The sequence below is a fragment of the Polyodon spathula genome, chromosome 2 (assembly GCF_017654505.1).
Source record: "Polyodon spathula isolate WHYD16114869_AA chromosome 2, ASM1765450v1, whole genome shotgun sequence".
Classification (NCBI taxonomy): Eukaryota; Metazoa; Chordata; class Actinopteri; order Acipenseriformes; family Polyodontidae; genus Polyodon; species Polyodon spathula.
Window position 1 is genome coordinate 61,690,573 of NC_054535.1, and position 15,349 is coordinate 61,705,921.

The following is a 15,349-nucleotide window of genomic DNA, read 5'->3' on the forward strand; positions in this document are numbered from 1 at the left end:
CACTGCTTCCAGATTACAAAAAAGCAGGATGACTAAATACAGTACTTGAAGGTCTTGTTACATGGCAGGTCTTTTTAAGGTGCATTCTTATTTCCAGTGAGAGTAACTGGTGTGGAGAATAAGAACATCTTTTTCAGAAGTCTGGGTGGAAGAAACCCTATAGTGCTTTGTCAACAAGTTACATTGGATTTCATTTGTATCTGTGCGCTGCTGCTCCATGCAATGAACAAGCAATACTATACAGGTAATTTCCATGGTAAATTTTTTACCTTATTTAACCATTGGTTTTCTGGTACAAGTTACCTTGCTGCTGGTTTGTAGCGCTCTTCATGTATTATTGCTCTTTGTGCAGTTTGTGGCACGCATGTTGCTTGAAGATAGTTGACACTGGTTTTTAATGCATCATTTTGGTTTGATTTGATATGCGAGTTATTGTGTTGCTGCTACCAACACAGTATCTTTTAAAAACGAGGGGTTACTTATTATATTCAATATATTTTTATAAACAAATACACTCAATTGAAATATTTTTTAGTCTGTGTGACAAAGTGTCTGAGTGGATGCAGGTGCAGGGGTGGCGCAGTGCAGTAATGGAGCAGACAGAGAGATTTATAATCCTGTTTGAAAAAGTTTTTATTCTTTTATTCCAGGCCTGGTGACCAAACAATAATCCCTCGGCAATACACACCAATGTGTAGAGCACGGGGTAAATAAAAGGGGAAATGCAGTCCCAAATAATAAACAATACCTGCCCCACAATAAAACAGACACGGTCACCAGTCCTGGGTGCGTGCAGTAGTGCTCGTGGTTGGTGATACAAGTTTATATTTGCGACAATGGTGAAGTGCTGTTTCAGTTTAGTGCTGGCCCTTGGCGACAGCTCCGGAACAGTGTTATCTGTTTGGTAATGTGCAAGACAAGACAATTACAGACAAACAAAACACTCATGATACAGTTTCTCTTTACGCTCTCACAGTCCTTCTCGGTTCTATCAAAAACAAACCAAAGCGAAGGAACAGATTACGATTCTCTGTCCCCTTTTATGCTGTTACATGCTGACCCTTTGGTAAACCAGTGCAATCGCCTCTCCAGTCTGCGGCTGCAACGTCGTTTCCCTTCCGGGTCAGTGCAACAGAGTCTCGCCCCCTTCCTGGCTGGCTGACTTCTCTTGAATCCTGGCAAAGAACTGTCAGATCAGCCCGTGCAAGGAACTGTTCTCGCTGCTTCATTTGAAGCTTACACCCACCCCTTGATTTCACCTTACTATACTGTAACTTGGCTTTCAAATTGTACCGTAATTACTATACTGTGTACAGTATTGTTTGTTTTTACTGTCTCTCACTTATGCATATGAATATTTGTTTAGTAGCCTAATTACTACAGTGCAAGTACTTTTTTTTTTTTTTTTACTTATTTTTTGCTTGGCCTGCAAACATATAAAGTATATGTAGAGTCAATTTAAATTCAAACTACAGAATTTGCTTGACTTTTTATCTGTGGCTCAATATATTCAGGCCCTAGCGTATTTAATATTGGATCCTGACTCCAGTGATTAACCCTAAAGGGTGGTGTATAGATACTTTAGATATTTCATCCAGAAGCATTGTTTTTTTATTAAAAAATAAATAAAATTGCTTGGTGCAATATTCTATGCGTGTGTTGGCTTTACTGAGTATACCTGTATACTGTAGTTCATTTTGCTTGAACTGAAGACCTGAAACTTGCTTTGAGAATATAAAATAATTGTATAGAAATTAAAAAAAGTCAGTGAAAAATAGTTTTGAATTGAAAAAAATGGAGGAAAAAATCTCAGTACTACACACTTTACATGTGGAATATGATGCGTTGCAGTTCTAGTTTCTGATTAAGCTTGATGAAGCAGAATGAAGTTGATGACACATTTTCCTGAGCTAGCTGGTACTTTGCGAACATTTGGGTTGCCGTGCTGACGGAAATAGTATCTACAGAAGGTATGAACAAGTCAGGTTTATTTGCCTCAAAATCATAAAAGGAAAAGAAAATTTACAGAACTGGACGGTGCAAGCCATCAGGAGACGCATCGAAAATCACACTGGACATTTCCATCAATGCGTTCCATAAGTTTACCAACTAAAGCATCACCGTTTTCTGTCAGATATTTATGATTTTTTTTTAAGATTATCAGCGTTAGGCAGTGTTTAGCTAATGGACAGTACTGTCGCACGAAGTCACCAATACATAGCTCTTTGCAATAGACAGGGACTGTTCAGCAAAGCACAGAGCTCTGACGAACTCATTAGCACAGTCATTCTGTGCTCTCTTTAATTAAAGCACATGTAAAAGCCACGCAAATTAGTTCTTGTCTCTCAGTTCACTTTCTTGTTTTAGTTTAATGTGTTGCTTATTTTTCAGTATGTTGTTTTATTGTCAGTGTGAACATGTACCTCAGTGCAGCAGTAATTGCAACGCTATGCGTCCTCTGCCTCATATTACCCACTTCTGCTTTTTGTATACTCCGAAACATTTGTTTTCTTTTGCATATTCATAAACTGATTTACGTTTTCTCCCCGTTCTAAAAACATAATATTTTCATTTAAGTATTTCAATTTAGTTTTTGATCAAGCTAGTAGTTAAACAATTGCCACAGTAATCAGACTTTGATTGGCCAACAGAATCAGATGATAATGTTTGTGAACAGAGGACAAGTGTGTGACGTTATTTGATCCTCTAACGTCTAAACGTACCTGCTGTATCCTAGGATACAGTGTAGGGCTGCTTATTGCAATGTCAGAGTCAAAATAAAACAGCATTGTAATCAAAATGTTGTGTATCTCCTAGAAAATAGTACCGGGAAAATATTGAGTAATAATAGACAAAATGTCGGGTTTAAATCAGTAAAAAAACGAGAAAAAAGAAAAAAAATCCTTTTAATATTTTTTTGTAAAATTGTGAATAAACCGGAAATGTGGAACACTGAGTTTACTGTACAGTTTTATCACAACAGGTAGAAATCCCTGGAATGGAATACAATCAAGTAATACTCAATAACCATCGTCGTGCTTCTCTTGTTGATGATCCTGTGAAGGCATATTTATTTATTTTTTAAACTGGAATAATTCCCTTTGGAAATGTGTACTAGTGGGCTAGGATCTAAGAGAGGTGGGGGTAGTAGAAACAAATCTATCAACACTGTTTCTATGTAAACACATTGCATGTTACAAATAGGCTTTTCTTTTAAAGTAAAAAGACTTCAAACAGGTGGAGAAAGTAAATTAGTCAAATAATTAATAACATCAACCCAACAATCCTGTACGTCTGTCACCATCTCACATGGTGAGTGGTCAAACCGCAGTGGAAAAGGTCACTAGGTAGGTAGCTGCCACATGTGTTCCACATCCACAGCTTCCTGTGGCCTGCAGCTGGATATTGTTTAATGTGATTTCCATTTGCTGTAATTGCAGCTTTCATTCTACAAACTTATTAACTGGTTAAAGTTACAATAATATTGACTTTGGCAAAGTTTTGTGTAAAGCAAAACATAAAACTGTCATCGTATTTGAATGAGGAACCAGGTGTGGTACAGTCAGAGGTGGAGTTGATGAGCTGTAACTCCTTTGCTCTAGCACGATGCTCTTTTTAGATTCTGCACTACGGTACAATGCTAATACTGTATCTTCGTGTTAACCACTATGTTGTGTTTTTTCAATAACATAATCCACTAGTTTCTGTTTACATTTTGGAATTGTTTTTATTTGTTTGTTTTACTATTTGTTTACATTCACCCAAATTTAGTTTTAGCTGATGTAAAAGCACAACAAATAATTTTCAGTATGGATATATAACTATCTACAACAAAATATGTTTTGATAATATTTATATCTTAAATGTCTTGCTGCTTGCTATAGCATCGTTTGGTTTGCTATCTCAATACTAATGTAGTTTCTTGCCATTGCAGGAGGTGTTGGGGCTGCTTTTCATAGACAGTCAGTACATCAGGAGCACACCTGCAATGAAGACAGCGACAAGGTGAGGGCACTGATATATGTGGAATATCGCTGAGAGATAATAAACCTCTTGACAGGGGTCAGAATGTTGGAAAACAGAACTAGGAAACGGGCATTGCCTGCTATAGTGTTGCAAAAATAGCGTTGCCCACTATACACCCTCAGGATACCACAAAAACACTTCCTGCCTGGCCTGCTACAATGAACCGAAATGTGCAATTTCTATGCTGCTAGGGGAAGGTGAAGGAGATGGGGAATGGGGGGGTTGGGGTGACGGGTTGGGCTGATAGTAATCCACTGTTGCCAGGCATGGTTCGTTCGATGCTCCCTGTCAGCACAGTCACCCAATTACTAAGTCGGTCCAGTGACATAACAATTTCAGCCTTATCTCTCTGACCCTGAAACGTTGAAAATGCAAATTGTACTGCACCAAATTGTTTCGAAATACAAAAAATGGAGACTGAGTTTGGATCTGCACAGAAAGCAACTGTCTGGTGCCAAACAGAGGAAAACAAAACGTGCCCGATGAGAGGAGAAAGGTTATAGCGTCTCTTGTGAATCGGTAAGTGAAAGAACATTAAAGCTAGACATACTGTCCCTTACCTGCAAATAGGACAAAACTGCATTTTTGGCTTTCAAATTTAGTTAAAAAGTGAATGCCCAAAGAGAAATACGTAACATGCTAAAAGGACGAACCTATATTTTACTATTATACTACTTCCTTCTTAAATCAAAGAATCATAATAACCAATAACCAATAACCAATAATAACTTGCAGTTCTGGCTACTTTTTTAATGATTAAAGCTTTGAATTTTATACTTGCAAAAGTGTCCACTTTCGAACAAAACAAACCACAGACAATGTGAATTTTATTATTTTATTACACAAAACAAATCTCTAGATAATTTCAAACAGAAACATACATTTAACTAGTAACTTTCTCCAGAAAGAAAAATATATTTACTATTGATGAAATACAGGAGGTTGAAGAGGTCTGGTTGCAACTACTCAGGTCTCAACTCAGTCAACGAAGAATTCCACTTGCGTAGCAAAAATCCCAATAGTTAGCCGAAAGTTCAGAATCCGTTCCAGGTTTTGTCTGTGTCTTTGAAGAAGGAAGTGGCGTTCTCTTTGAACCAAAGTTATTAAATATCCCACTTTGATCTTCACTTGAAGTTTGTAATAACAGTGCTCATTTTTGTAAGGTGCAGTGAATAAATATAATAATTGTCCAGCTTACGCTACCCAACGCAGTGATTGTGGGGCCAGTGCTCCCAATCCAATTAAAAGCCAATTAACCCTTTGCGGTCCTCTGTCGGACCAGGTCCAACATCATCAAAAAGACGTAAAGCACAGGTCTCTAGTCGTTTTTTCTCCGGAAAAAGCAGAGAAAACCTTTCAATGGCTGAGTGTGACCAATAGGAGCTGAATGAAGCCGAAAAAAAAGGGTGTATCCCCATGCACCACAGAGATAACATGGACACAAACAAAGGAGATAGCTGCTTCCGCATCCAGCGCTCAAAGAATATCACAGGCATTTACAGAGCTTTTTGAGATGTTCTAGTAATAAAATAATGATCAGGAGAGGATTTATATGTATGCACATCTATAAAGAGGTATGTGAAAAATACAGCGAACAAGGGGCTTGGCAGGAGATGCAGTACTGAGTGTACTTTTTCGATTGTGCCTTTTAAACCTGTTTTACTCAGAAAAAATATATATTTTAAATAATTTGGACCTGACGCGCCTGATAAGCGCTGAATAAATGGACCGCTAAGAGTTAACACCGTCTGGCTAGATTCCCCTACAATGCGAGCCTAGCTGTCAGACGACAGGGTAGCAGCGATTCGCAACTGCCTGGCCCTGTTTCAGCCGGGGTCCACAGCGCAATTAGCGTTGTGCCAGAAACTACTAGGTCAGACGGCCACAGCGTCCTGAGCCATTCAACTGGGGTTACTTCACATGCTCACGCTTCAAGCATGGCTCAGTGCCTTTCGGTTACACCCCAAGCGCAATAGTTACCATCGGCTGACAGTGTCTCGTCTGTGCGTGAAAGTGCTATGCTGGTGGAGGCAAGCCCCTCACCTGAGCAAAGGCGTAAGGATGGGGGTCATTTACAGCCATCAAGTCGTGACTAAAGACGCATCCAACTCCAGTTGGGGGGTGGACTGGGAAGGCAGAGGAGTCCGCAGACCCTGGTTGGGTCGCTGGACATCCCTGCACATAAATGTGCTAGAGCTGAGAGCAGTCCAACTCATGCTGAAGCATTTTCTCCCTGTGGTCGCAAACAAACGTGTCCTTGTCTGCACGGACAACATGCCAGATGGTTGTGCAGTGCATTAGAAAACGCTTCGGGCAAGCACAGGTCGACCTCTTTAACACAGCAGAGACAACGTATTGTCCCCTGTGGTTCTCTCTCCGCAGCTGCAGGGGTCCACTAGACGTCGACGCCTTGGCGCACGAAAGGCCCAAACTGCCTTTATTCGCTTTCCCGTCTATACCGCTGTTCCATGCCTTGTCAGGAGAGAGGAAGCAACAGTTCTCTTGGTGGCCCACAGATGGCCCAGGAAAACCTGTTTTTTTAAACCTCTGCTAGCTGCTGCAGGGCCAGCCCTGGGAGATCCCGCTGCGCATAAATCTGCTCAGTCAGGTGAAAGGCACCCTCTGGCACCCAGAGCCGGGCAGACTCCAACTGTGAGTCTGGCCCTTGAATAAGACCATCTGTCCGTCATAGGGCTCTCAGGCGCGGTAGTTAGTACATGGCAGAACACTAGGGCTTCTTCCGCAAGAGTGTTATACACCTATAAATGGAAATATTTTCAAAACTGGTGCATATTCGGAGACCATGATCTCATGTATTGCTCTATAGCAGTTATTTTACAATTTCTACAAGATCTACCAGAGGTGGGTAAATCCCCCTCTACGTTGAAAGTGTACCCAGCTGATGAGTTGGTTAGAAGGGAAATAAAGAATGTTGTGAGCGGTGGAAAAAACCTATTGAAATGGAGTTTGGCAAGTGGTCCTGTAAGGTAGATGCGCAGGCTGCAACCCTGTTAGTTTTGGAAAATGGAAGTGATTGTGATTACTCCAGGGGGGAGCGAGGATCCTGATTTAGAGGATGAAGGTTTTGGATCCTATTCTCGCCATAGACACTGAAGGTAAGAAAATTCATGACTTGATTTTGTATCTATTCTTTTATTTATGTTCTTGCTCACATATCCTTTACTAATATGCCATGGTATATTACATTAGTAATATATTTAGGACGTGTTATCACGTTTGCCAGTTTCCTCACAAGCTGGTTTATTTACTGTGTTTATATATAAATTGCCTGTCCAGATTGATCGCTTAGCAATACTTATAGGTGGATGATTTACTTTATAAAGCAATGTTCAAAAAGTTAGTCTTTTTTCTGTCAGCCATTTTATGTCAGCACAGGTTTGTATTTTTATATGCAATTTACCATCTGAAGGGCAAATTTTTTAACCTGATTTTTTTGTAGTAGTGCTTGTACAAGAGACATATTAGGTACAAGGTTGCTGTTTATTAGTGTAGTTCTAATGTTTGAGCAAAAGATATTTCATTTGCATCTTATTTGTTGCACATTAGCATTTTGTTTTACTAAGAAGCAAATAACATAACCCTTATAAAAGTTGATCATAAATTCACACGGTAATTTTGCAGTTAATCATCTTTTTCCTGTGCTTATACTGTGCATTTACTTGCTTTACTTTCTTATTTGCTGGTCGAGGAATGTGGCTTTACCATGCTTCTCTGATTTACCGTGCCTTACAGTGCAGACCCCAGTGCAGGTAATCAGGGATGCAGGCCACAGGACTGACAGCTGGTGAGGCTGACAGCTCGCCAATACCCAAGCCATCCTCTCAAAAGAGAACAAGGCAGTGTTTTGGCAGAGCAGTGTGCAATGAGGGGGTCGCCGACATCTGCAGGTGTTAAGAAGGTGGTCAAGAAAAAAAAAAACTAGTGGTTAAAGTTACTATCAGCCTTCGCAATATGAGGATGTCACAGCTATACTGCTTCAATGTTAACGCAATATCTGTCCACCTCTATGAATTTCCTTATTCCCACATTCAGACTGAACCCGCCTCTGGGGTCCGTAGCAAACACTTATTGGTTAGAAAGCTGACTAAACTTATACTGCCGTGTAATATTATAATGCAGCAGGTGTCTTTGAGACTGGGTAAAGTAGGACAGTCAGAGAGAAAACTAAAAAGCTACACAACAGGTTTGAAATTGCATGTTGTTGAATTTGCTGAAAAGCATGGCAATCGCAAGGCTGTAAGAGAGTTTGGAATTAGTGAAAAAAAAAAAATATGATTGGAGACCAAACAAAGACAAATTAAAAAATTATGGCGAAAGAAAAAGTGTTTGTCAGAGTACAAACAAAATAGAGTACTTTTTAATGACTTTAATACATACTATAAGTTGTTGTACATGTCAGTGCAACACAGTGGTACACTTGTAAAGTATGTGTATGTTATGGTTCTGATTAACAAAACAAAATGAATGCTAGAACGCGGGTCTTGGGGGACACATAATATGAGCGTTATAACCGAAGACATTAGAAACGGGGGGAGGGGGGTGCCGCGGTATAACAACACACATCTGACTAAAGTACAAAATAAAACAACTCCCTCTTCAAAATGCACATATAGTGAAGCAAAAATGTTACTTTCCATGAATTAACCATGGATAAATAACAATGTAATCAACTCTATATTTTGTAAAAATAAATAAATAAATAAATAATAAAAGGTAACATTCCCACGTTTGGATCATTATAATTAGCAGTTTTTAAACTATAAATTGCCTGGCTAAACAGCAGTCAGGAGTTCAGTTTGAAGCGACAGACAGGCAAACCAAGTGCGAGAAGGAGAGCGGGTCAGGAGAGGGGAAGAGGGAATGGGCTCACCCCAGGTTCAGCTGCTGGAGCGGGGCTGACACAAAGCTAAAGCGTCTCATCTCTCGGAGAAAGCCACAGCTCCTCTCGCAGCAAAAAAGTAAATACATTAGGAAAGATAACCACGTAATAGGCCTAATATTTATTTTGTTATAAAATGAATGCTGAATAACATGTCTGTGTTATAAAGTGCCAGCGCAATTTTTCTTCAGTTCAGATACTGGATCAAAAGGGAGAGACAGAAATGGAAATTAGACTCAGAATATATTTATAGTTTGAACAACACTGGTACTGTAATTACTGTAGAAATATTGCATGAATCACTAGTATAGGAAATTGGTGGGACATGCTATAGGAGGGTTATATCTGACACCCCCAGAAATCTTTCACATGGTAAGCACAACTGCGTTTAGTTTGAAACAATATTGTCTCGTCTACACTTCTACTGACAAAATCCTACTCCTGGGTGACTTCAACATTCATGTTGACTTGCCTTCCTACCCCCTAGTGACCGACTTCAACACGCTTCTAGACTGTCTTGGGCTCTCTCAATCTGTCAGTGTCTCCACTCACACCCAAGGACACACCAAGGGACTTGACCCCTCAAATCTCTCTGTCTCAAGTATAATCAACACTGTTGCACCGCTTACAACCAGAACCGTCAAGAAAGATCGAAACTGTCCATGGTACACCGTCATACTTCAATTGCTTAAATCAGCCTGTGGCAAGTTTGAGCGCAAGTGGAGGACGTCTTGACTAACGGTTCACAGAGAGATCTGGACCGACCATCTCTAGCTACAGGCATGCGCTCACCACCAAGTATCTCAGCATCCGAGAGGGAAAGATAGGGATGGACTTTGGAGAAGTTTCTAAGATGGTAGAAGGAAGATTTGACCACGGAAATGATGTGGCCATCAAGGAGAGGTTGCTGTCAAGAAGTACACCAAGGTTTCGTACTGTGGGGGAAGGCAGCAGCAGTTTCCGAGGTTCAGGGCAGCATTACCGAGATTCTTAAGTTGAGTTTTAGATCCTAATCAATCACGAAACCCGCTAACTTTCTAAGTGAGCTGCGAGCTTCTGCTGCAAGCTGAGGTTTTCAGTATGCTGATTTGAACAAAGTTGCAGAGTCATGGGAGCACACGTGCTCGAATTCACAGAAGGCAAGGAAGACCCAATGTTCTGAATAATGGCTAGAATCATCTTCTGAGGAAGGGCTCTGCTGTCTGTTCTACAAGAGACTGGATCAGTAAGTGGGATACTGCATTAATCGGAAAGTGGGTCTTTGTTTCCATGTAGCTGCACAAAACGAAGTGAAGCGAAGCTGTCAGTTACATTTTTGGAAGATTCCGAGAGAATCGCCACAAGAACACTTAAAAACTATATAACTTTTCAATTGCAATGCATTAGCTGAACTGAGTTACGTCTGATCAGCAGAATTATTCACAATGGGAAAACTGCCAACAACAAAGATAATGTTGCAAGCCTTGGAGATCAACAAGCTGATCTCCATTTGAAAAGAACAAATATTTGTATTGCGAGCCTAAGCAATACAGTACGCACAGCCAATAGCCGTTTTCATTGGAACTTCGAATCGAGAGCTGCAATGTTCATCAATGCAGACTTGACGTCTGTATATCGAAATCGATAAGTATTCAACATATCTAATGCTATCAAGTGGAAACTATTCTAGAAATAGAATATAACTTCCTGTTTTTAGAGTGTGTAAGAAATGTTTGTTTGAAATGTGCAACTCAAAAGGAGTTGCCTCTTAAATGCCGAAAATTTCATCATTTCCCCATTTCTGAGTTAATTTGAATATATAATCAACTGAGGTTGATAACATATTAGTTTGGTACATCATGTCTAAACTTAATTAACACGGTAAAACTAATTTGCTAAGTTAGGTACTGGAATGTTGGATTCCGTTCTGAATGGGAAGTTGAATTAATTCTCGTGCGTATTTACATTAAAGATTACAACTAGAAACGGATTATAAAAATACTAATGCAAAGTAGACACTTTGTGTTATAAGACATATTCAGTATTAGTATGTTAACCGTGTATGCTAGTGATGTTATGGTCGTTATAATCGTTTGACTATGGAATCAATGAACTGCATATTACTAGTCACGCATATCTCTAACCAATAGCCTTTCCTTTCTGTAATATTGAATTAGTTGTGTACACATTTTTTCCTTAAATAAATGATTGTTTTACATTTCTGACACGTTGTATGGGTGTCAGTTGTTGTCATGGGAATCAGAGTTCTACATGATATCACCGAACTAGTATGGTATGTTTCAGTTATTAACACTTGGATGTTCTTAAACAGGGCGCCTAGAGACTCATTTACATATAAATAAATTGTATACCATATCCACTACAGTTATATTGCACACAAATAGGAAACTATGAATGGTCTGTCCAAAAATGCTATTTAACTGGACAATAGACTGTTTTAACACTTATGTATATTTACAGACTGCAGATAGACTCTTATTTACTATTGAATATGTATAGGAAGCCAACTAAGAGCTTTCTAAATATGTCTTGGACTTTGACCTTTCGTTATTGGTTAAAGTGGGAAAACAAGGGAAGAGACTTGCTACTTTTTCAAGCTATTGTAAACGGCTACAACTCATTATAACAAATAAAGTACACCAAAGGGTACAATAAAAAGCTTGTCATATCTTGTCACGAGAGTTTATTCCTTTTATTGTTATTGGTGTTTTATGTTTTTAACTGCTTGTTTTGTCACTTGTAAAGTTTGTTTATATGCCATGTTTAGGGGATTATTATTATTTGGTTGTCACTGTATTTGTTCTGTCTCGATGACAGCACACTGTTTGTTCATTTTTATAAAGGGAAACTGATGCAATTTGATTGCAGTTTGTAATGTGACAGTGTAGGTGCTGTGAAACTCAGGAAAGAACAAAAATGCAGCACTCTGATTGGCGGAAACACTTTACAGCATAATGATGCAGAGTCGTTATTGGTATGAGAAGAAATGATGGTGTGGTAAAGTTGTGCGTGCTATGTGAAAGAATTCTGGGGCGCTCCTGTTTGTCTCCACCTAAATTTGTCCAGGTATGATGGTAACATCTCTTCTGCTATGCCCTGCATTGTTTTAAGTTTCTTAACACAGGCCCATTAGTTCTCCACGTTAACCAGCCATAAACCGCAAAGTCAGTTTGATAAGTGACTGGTTTTGCCTCTGGGACGAAGTAGTACAGATCTCGTTTATTGAGGTATATCACATAACCTGTCATGCCTTATTGCTTGCTTATATGGAATACGTACCCTTTCATGCAAGCGCAGGTAATTTGAGTTGATAGGTTTTGCTGTAACAGATGGACCCCCCCCCCCCCCCCCCCCCCCCCCTCCATTTCTTTTTTAGGTTAGCATGATTAGGTTGCACCTAATCAATGATGGTTTTAATCAGACACAAGGCTTGAACATTATTTTGTGTCCAGATCTTGAATGGAACTGGAACTGCACAGCAGTGCATGTCTGACTTGGTTACCAAGTTTAGAAAAAAAAAAAACAGAAGTGGGGCACAATGTATTCAGCAATTTCACCTCAACACACAACAAGCAATCACTGACATCTGCCAACTGCTTCAAGCTGACCTGGAAGGAGACATGTGGAGAGCACATTCTTTGCTTGTAGCACTAAGATGGATGCACCAACACAGAATAGGCACCTCTACATAACTTGTAAGGGAACCTATTCTGTCAACATGCAAGTAGTATGTGATCTGTGATGCCAACAGCTACATCACAAATGAGTATGCAAACTGTCGTTGCTCCGCGCATATCTTATCCATGCTAATTCGCAGGTGGCAGCTGCGTTTCAGCTGTACCCTGCTATTCTGCCATGGCCTACTGTACAGTAGTGTGTATGTCATTCTCAGGCTGTTATATACTGCCCAGACTTGCATGCAGCCAGCTGTATACTTAGGGCTTGAAGTTTTCGGTTTTAATCACTAATAATTGAAAAAACACACCCGAATACCTATTTAGAAAATGTGTTTTTTTATTTTTCAAATTGACATACCTGGGCCTAAATCAGGCTTGATTGTTAATCAAAGTATTCAAACATAAATATGTGTACTGCATATTGTTGATGGCCATGACAACAGGTTAGTGAAAAGAGACGGGGCGCTTGTATGCAACATAATTCTGAGCTACAAAAATCCGACTCCTCCATGTTGACATATTTTATTAGCAAGTCGCTACAATATATTTAAGTTATATTTTTAATGCTACTGATATGTATTGCAGTTTGATTCTGCATTCTGTGTGCAGGTTACAATTGTCTGGAGAATAGGGGGATATTACGTACTGTACACTATGATAGCAGCTTGTCTGGGTAATGGTAACGGTCCATCGTTCTGCGTTCCCACTTGACTGTTGTGTGCAGTTGCTATATTGACGTTTTTGCGAGGCACAAACATATTTGTGAATTGCACAAAAAAACTGCTCTATTCCAATGTTGCGCAACTGCTTTGTGCCTTATTGGAATATCTCTCTTTTTGTGCCAAGCGTTATTTTTTTGCGAGGCGCAAATTTAGCGAAGGGATTGCACGAAGATCAGGCCCTAGAACTACATTTCTGTGATTGTTCATGCTTTGGTCGCAATTGAGACCTTGCCGCAATTTATGTAGGGACTGTTAATTATACAGGTTGATTAATCTTAATTGATAATCTGATTATCAGGTTGACACTTCAGAGCATTGTGTTGATAGTACTGGATGATCTAGTTAAACCCTTATGTGCATGAAAAGAAGAGATTTCCAAAGAGCTTTTCAGTGCCTCGTGAATCAACATGCTGCTTTTTCTTATTGTGGGGGTAACAAAGCACATCATTATCAAAAAAAAGTATTCCTGAAGCATTGGCAAGCTATTGAATCCATAGGACTGCAATGCATGCTAATAGTAATTTTATTCATTACATGGTCACCAAGATTTTTTCTCTTACAATAACCATGTTTTTCCAGGCACGGAATTGTTGGTTTGCTTTGTAATAAGTGTTACTGCTGTATCTTCAAAAGATAATTTTGTCTTTTGTAAGTGCTGTGAAAATGGTTGAGAAATAGTTACACACAAGTGCACAGTGTTATGAGGTTCAGAAGACTAATTTTAAAGGATTATACTCAGACAATACCAGTAGTGGGTAGTAAAAAATTTTTATTGAACAACCAGCTATTCTTGACCCAAGAGTCAAGACAATGCGGTACACAACAATATAAGACTGCAACGAAGTGTACATTTTGACCTTCGAAGGTTTGGAACACATTACCGAAGAAAGGTTCGAACCTTCAATGGTACTCATTTGCATAATTTACTGGTGATGTCACCATAGCTACTTGTGTATATTTGATTGTAAATCCTGTTATTTTACGGGTAATCCATATAAATGAGAATAAAACATTCACATGTAGTTTAAAAATACGTTGTAGAGAACAGTAATCATGTTTTTATATATTAAATACACGTTTATTTAAACGTAATTGAAGATGTTTGCAATACATACAGTAAGCTTGCATTGCACAACTACTACGCTAATAATGCTACATGGTGGGCTATTGTATTATATAGCATTATGCACATTGCAAGTTCATCAACTTGGCAGCCGGCTGTTTTATTTCTTTTTGAGACACATGGTTGAATTAAATTAGTCTACAACCTGTTCAGTTAAAGGGGGGTGGGGTTTCCTACAACTATCAGATAGGCCTTTTTGGTTTGAGACACAAGCCTAGACTACAGTATATTTAGTGAGTAGAACTAAAGATATATTTTAGCATGGAGTCAAATAATGCAATCCCTTCCCATTTTGCTTTCAGTCTCTTGGATTGATATATAATGTCTATCTTCTGTTTTTCATTTTTAATTAATCTCACGTTACGGTGCTTATTTTTAGCTATTTTCAAATTTTATGTAAATCGTTTTTTTCGGGGCTTTCACTTTTATATATGAAATTGGTTACTTTCCTTAATTCCTTATTTGTACCTTATTTCCTTTGCTGTCTTCTGCAACGTAATCCTTATGGTCACGGGTGTGTTCTTCTGGTGTTTTTGTGTGTTTAGGCATTTTTTTTACATATCACCACAATTTCCAGTTCTGTTGTAAATGCCACAAGCATGTAAATCAACCCTATCGAACTGTAATATGTGGGAGTGCACCGGTAAAGATTTTCTTGTCCGATACCGATAGCTGTTGGTTGTGTAACCATATCGGCCGATACCAATTGGATTCCGTTAATAATAGATGCAGGTAAGCTATTCTAAACTATGTTGTGTTCTTGACAGTAATTGTTTTACAACAACGATATAGGTGGAGTTTCCATGTTGGTTTTTTTTTTTTTTTTAGCTTGAGACATTTGCTTAAGAAAAATGTCTTGTGCACATAGGCACCTAATCCATAGGGCACTTTGAATATGAGG

At 39.1% G+C, this 15,349-nt stretch overlaps 1 protein-coding gene across 3 annotated transcripts in view; it reads left to right on the forward strand.

The window, feature by feature from the left end:
- Positions 1-15,349, forward strand: part of LOC121298961 (E3 ubiquitin-protein ligase RNF38-like) — a 142,228-nt gene that overhangs the window by 21,673 nt on the left and 105,206 nt on the right. For all 3 annotated transcript variants that reach the window (XM_041226350.1, XM_041226360.1, XM_041226369.1), the window contains exon 2: positions 3,935-4,005. In XM_041226350.1, the coding sequence (XP_041082284.1) occupies positions 3,935-4,005 (71 nt within the window). The remainder of the gene's footprint in view (positions 1-3,934; positions 4,006-15,349) is intronic.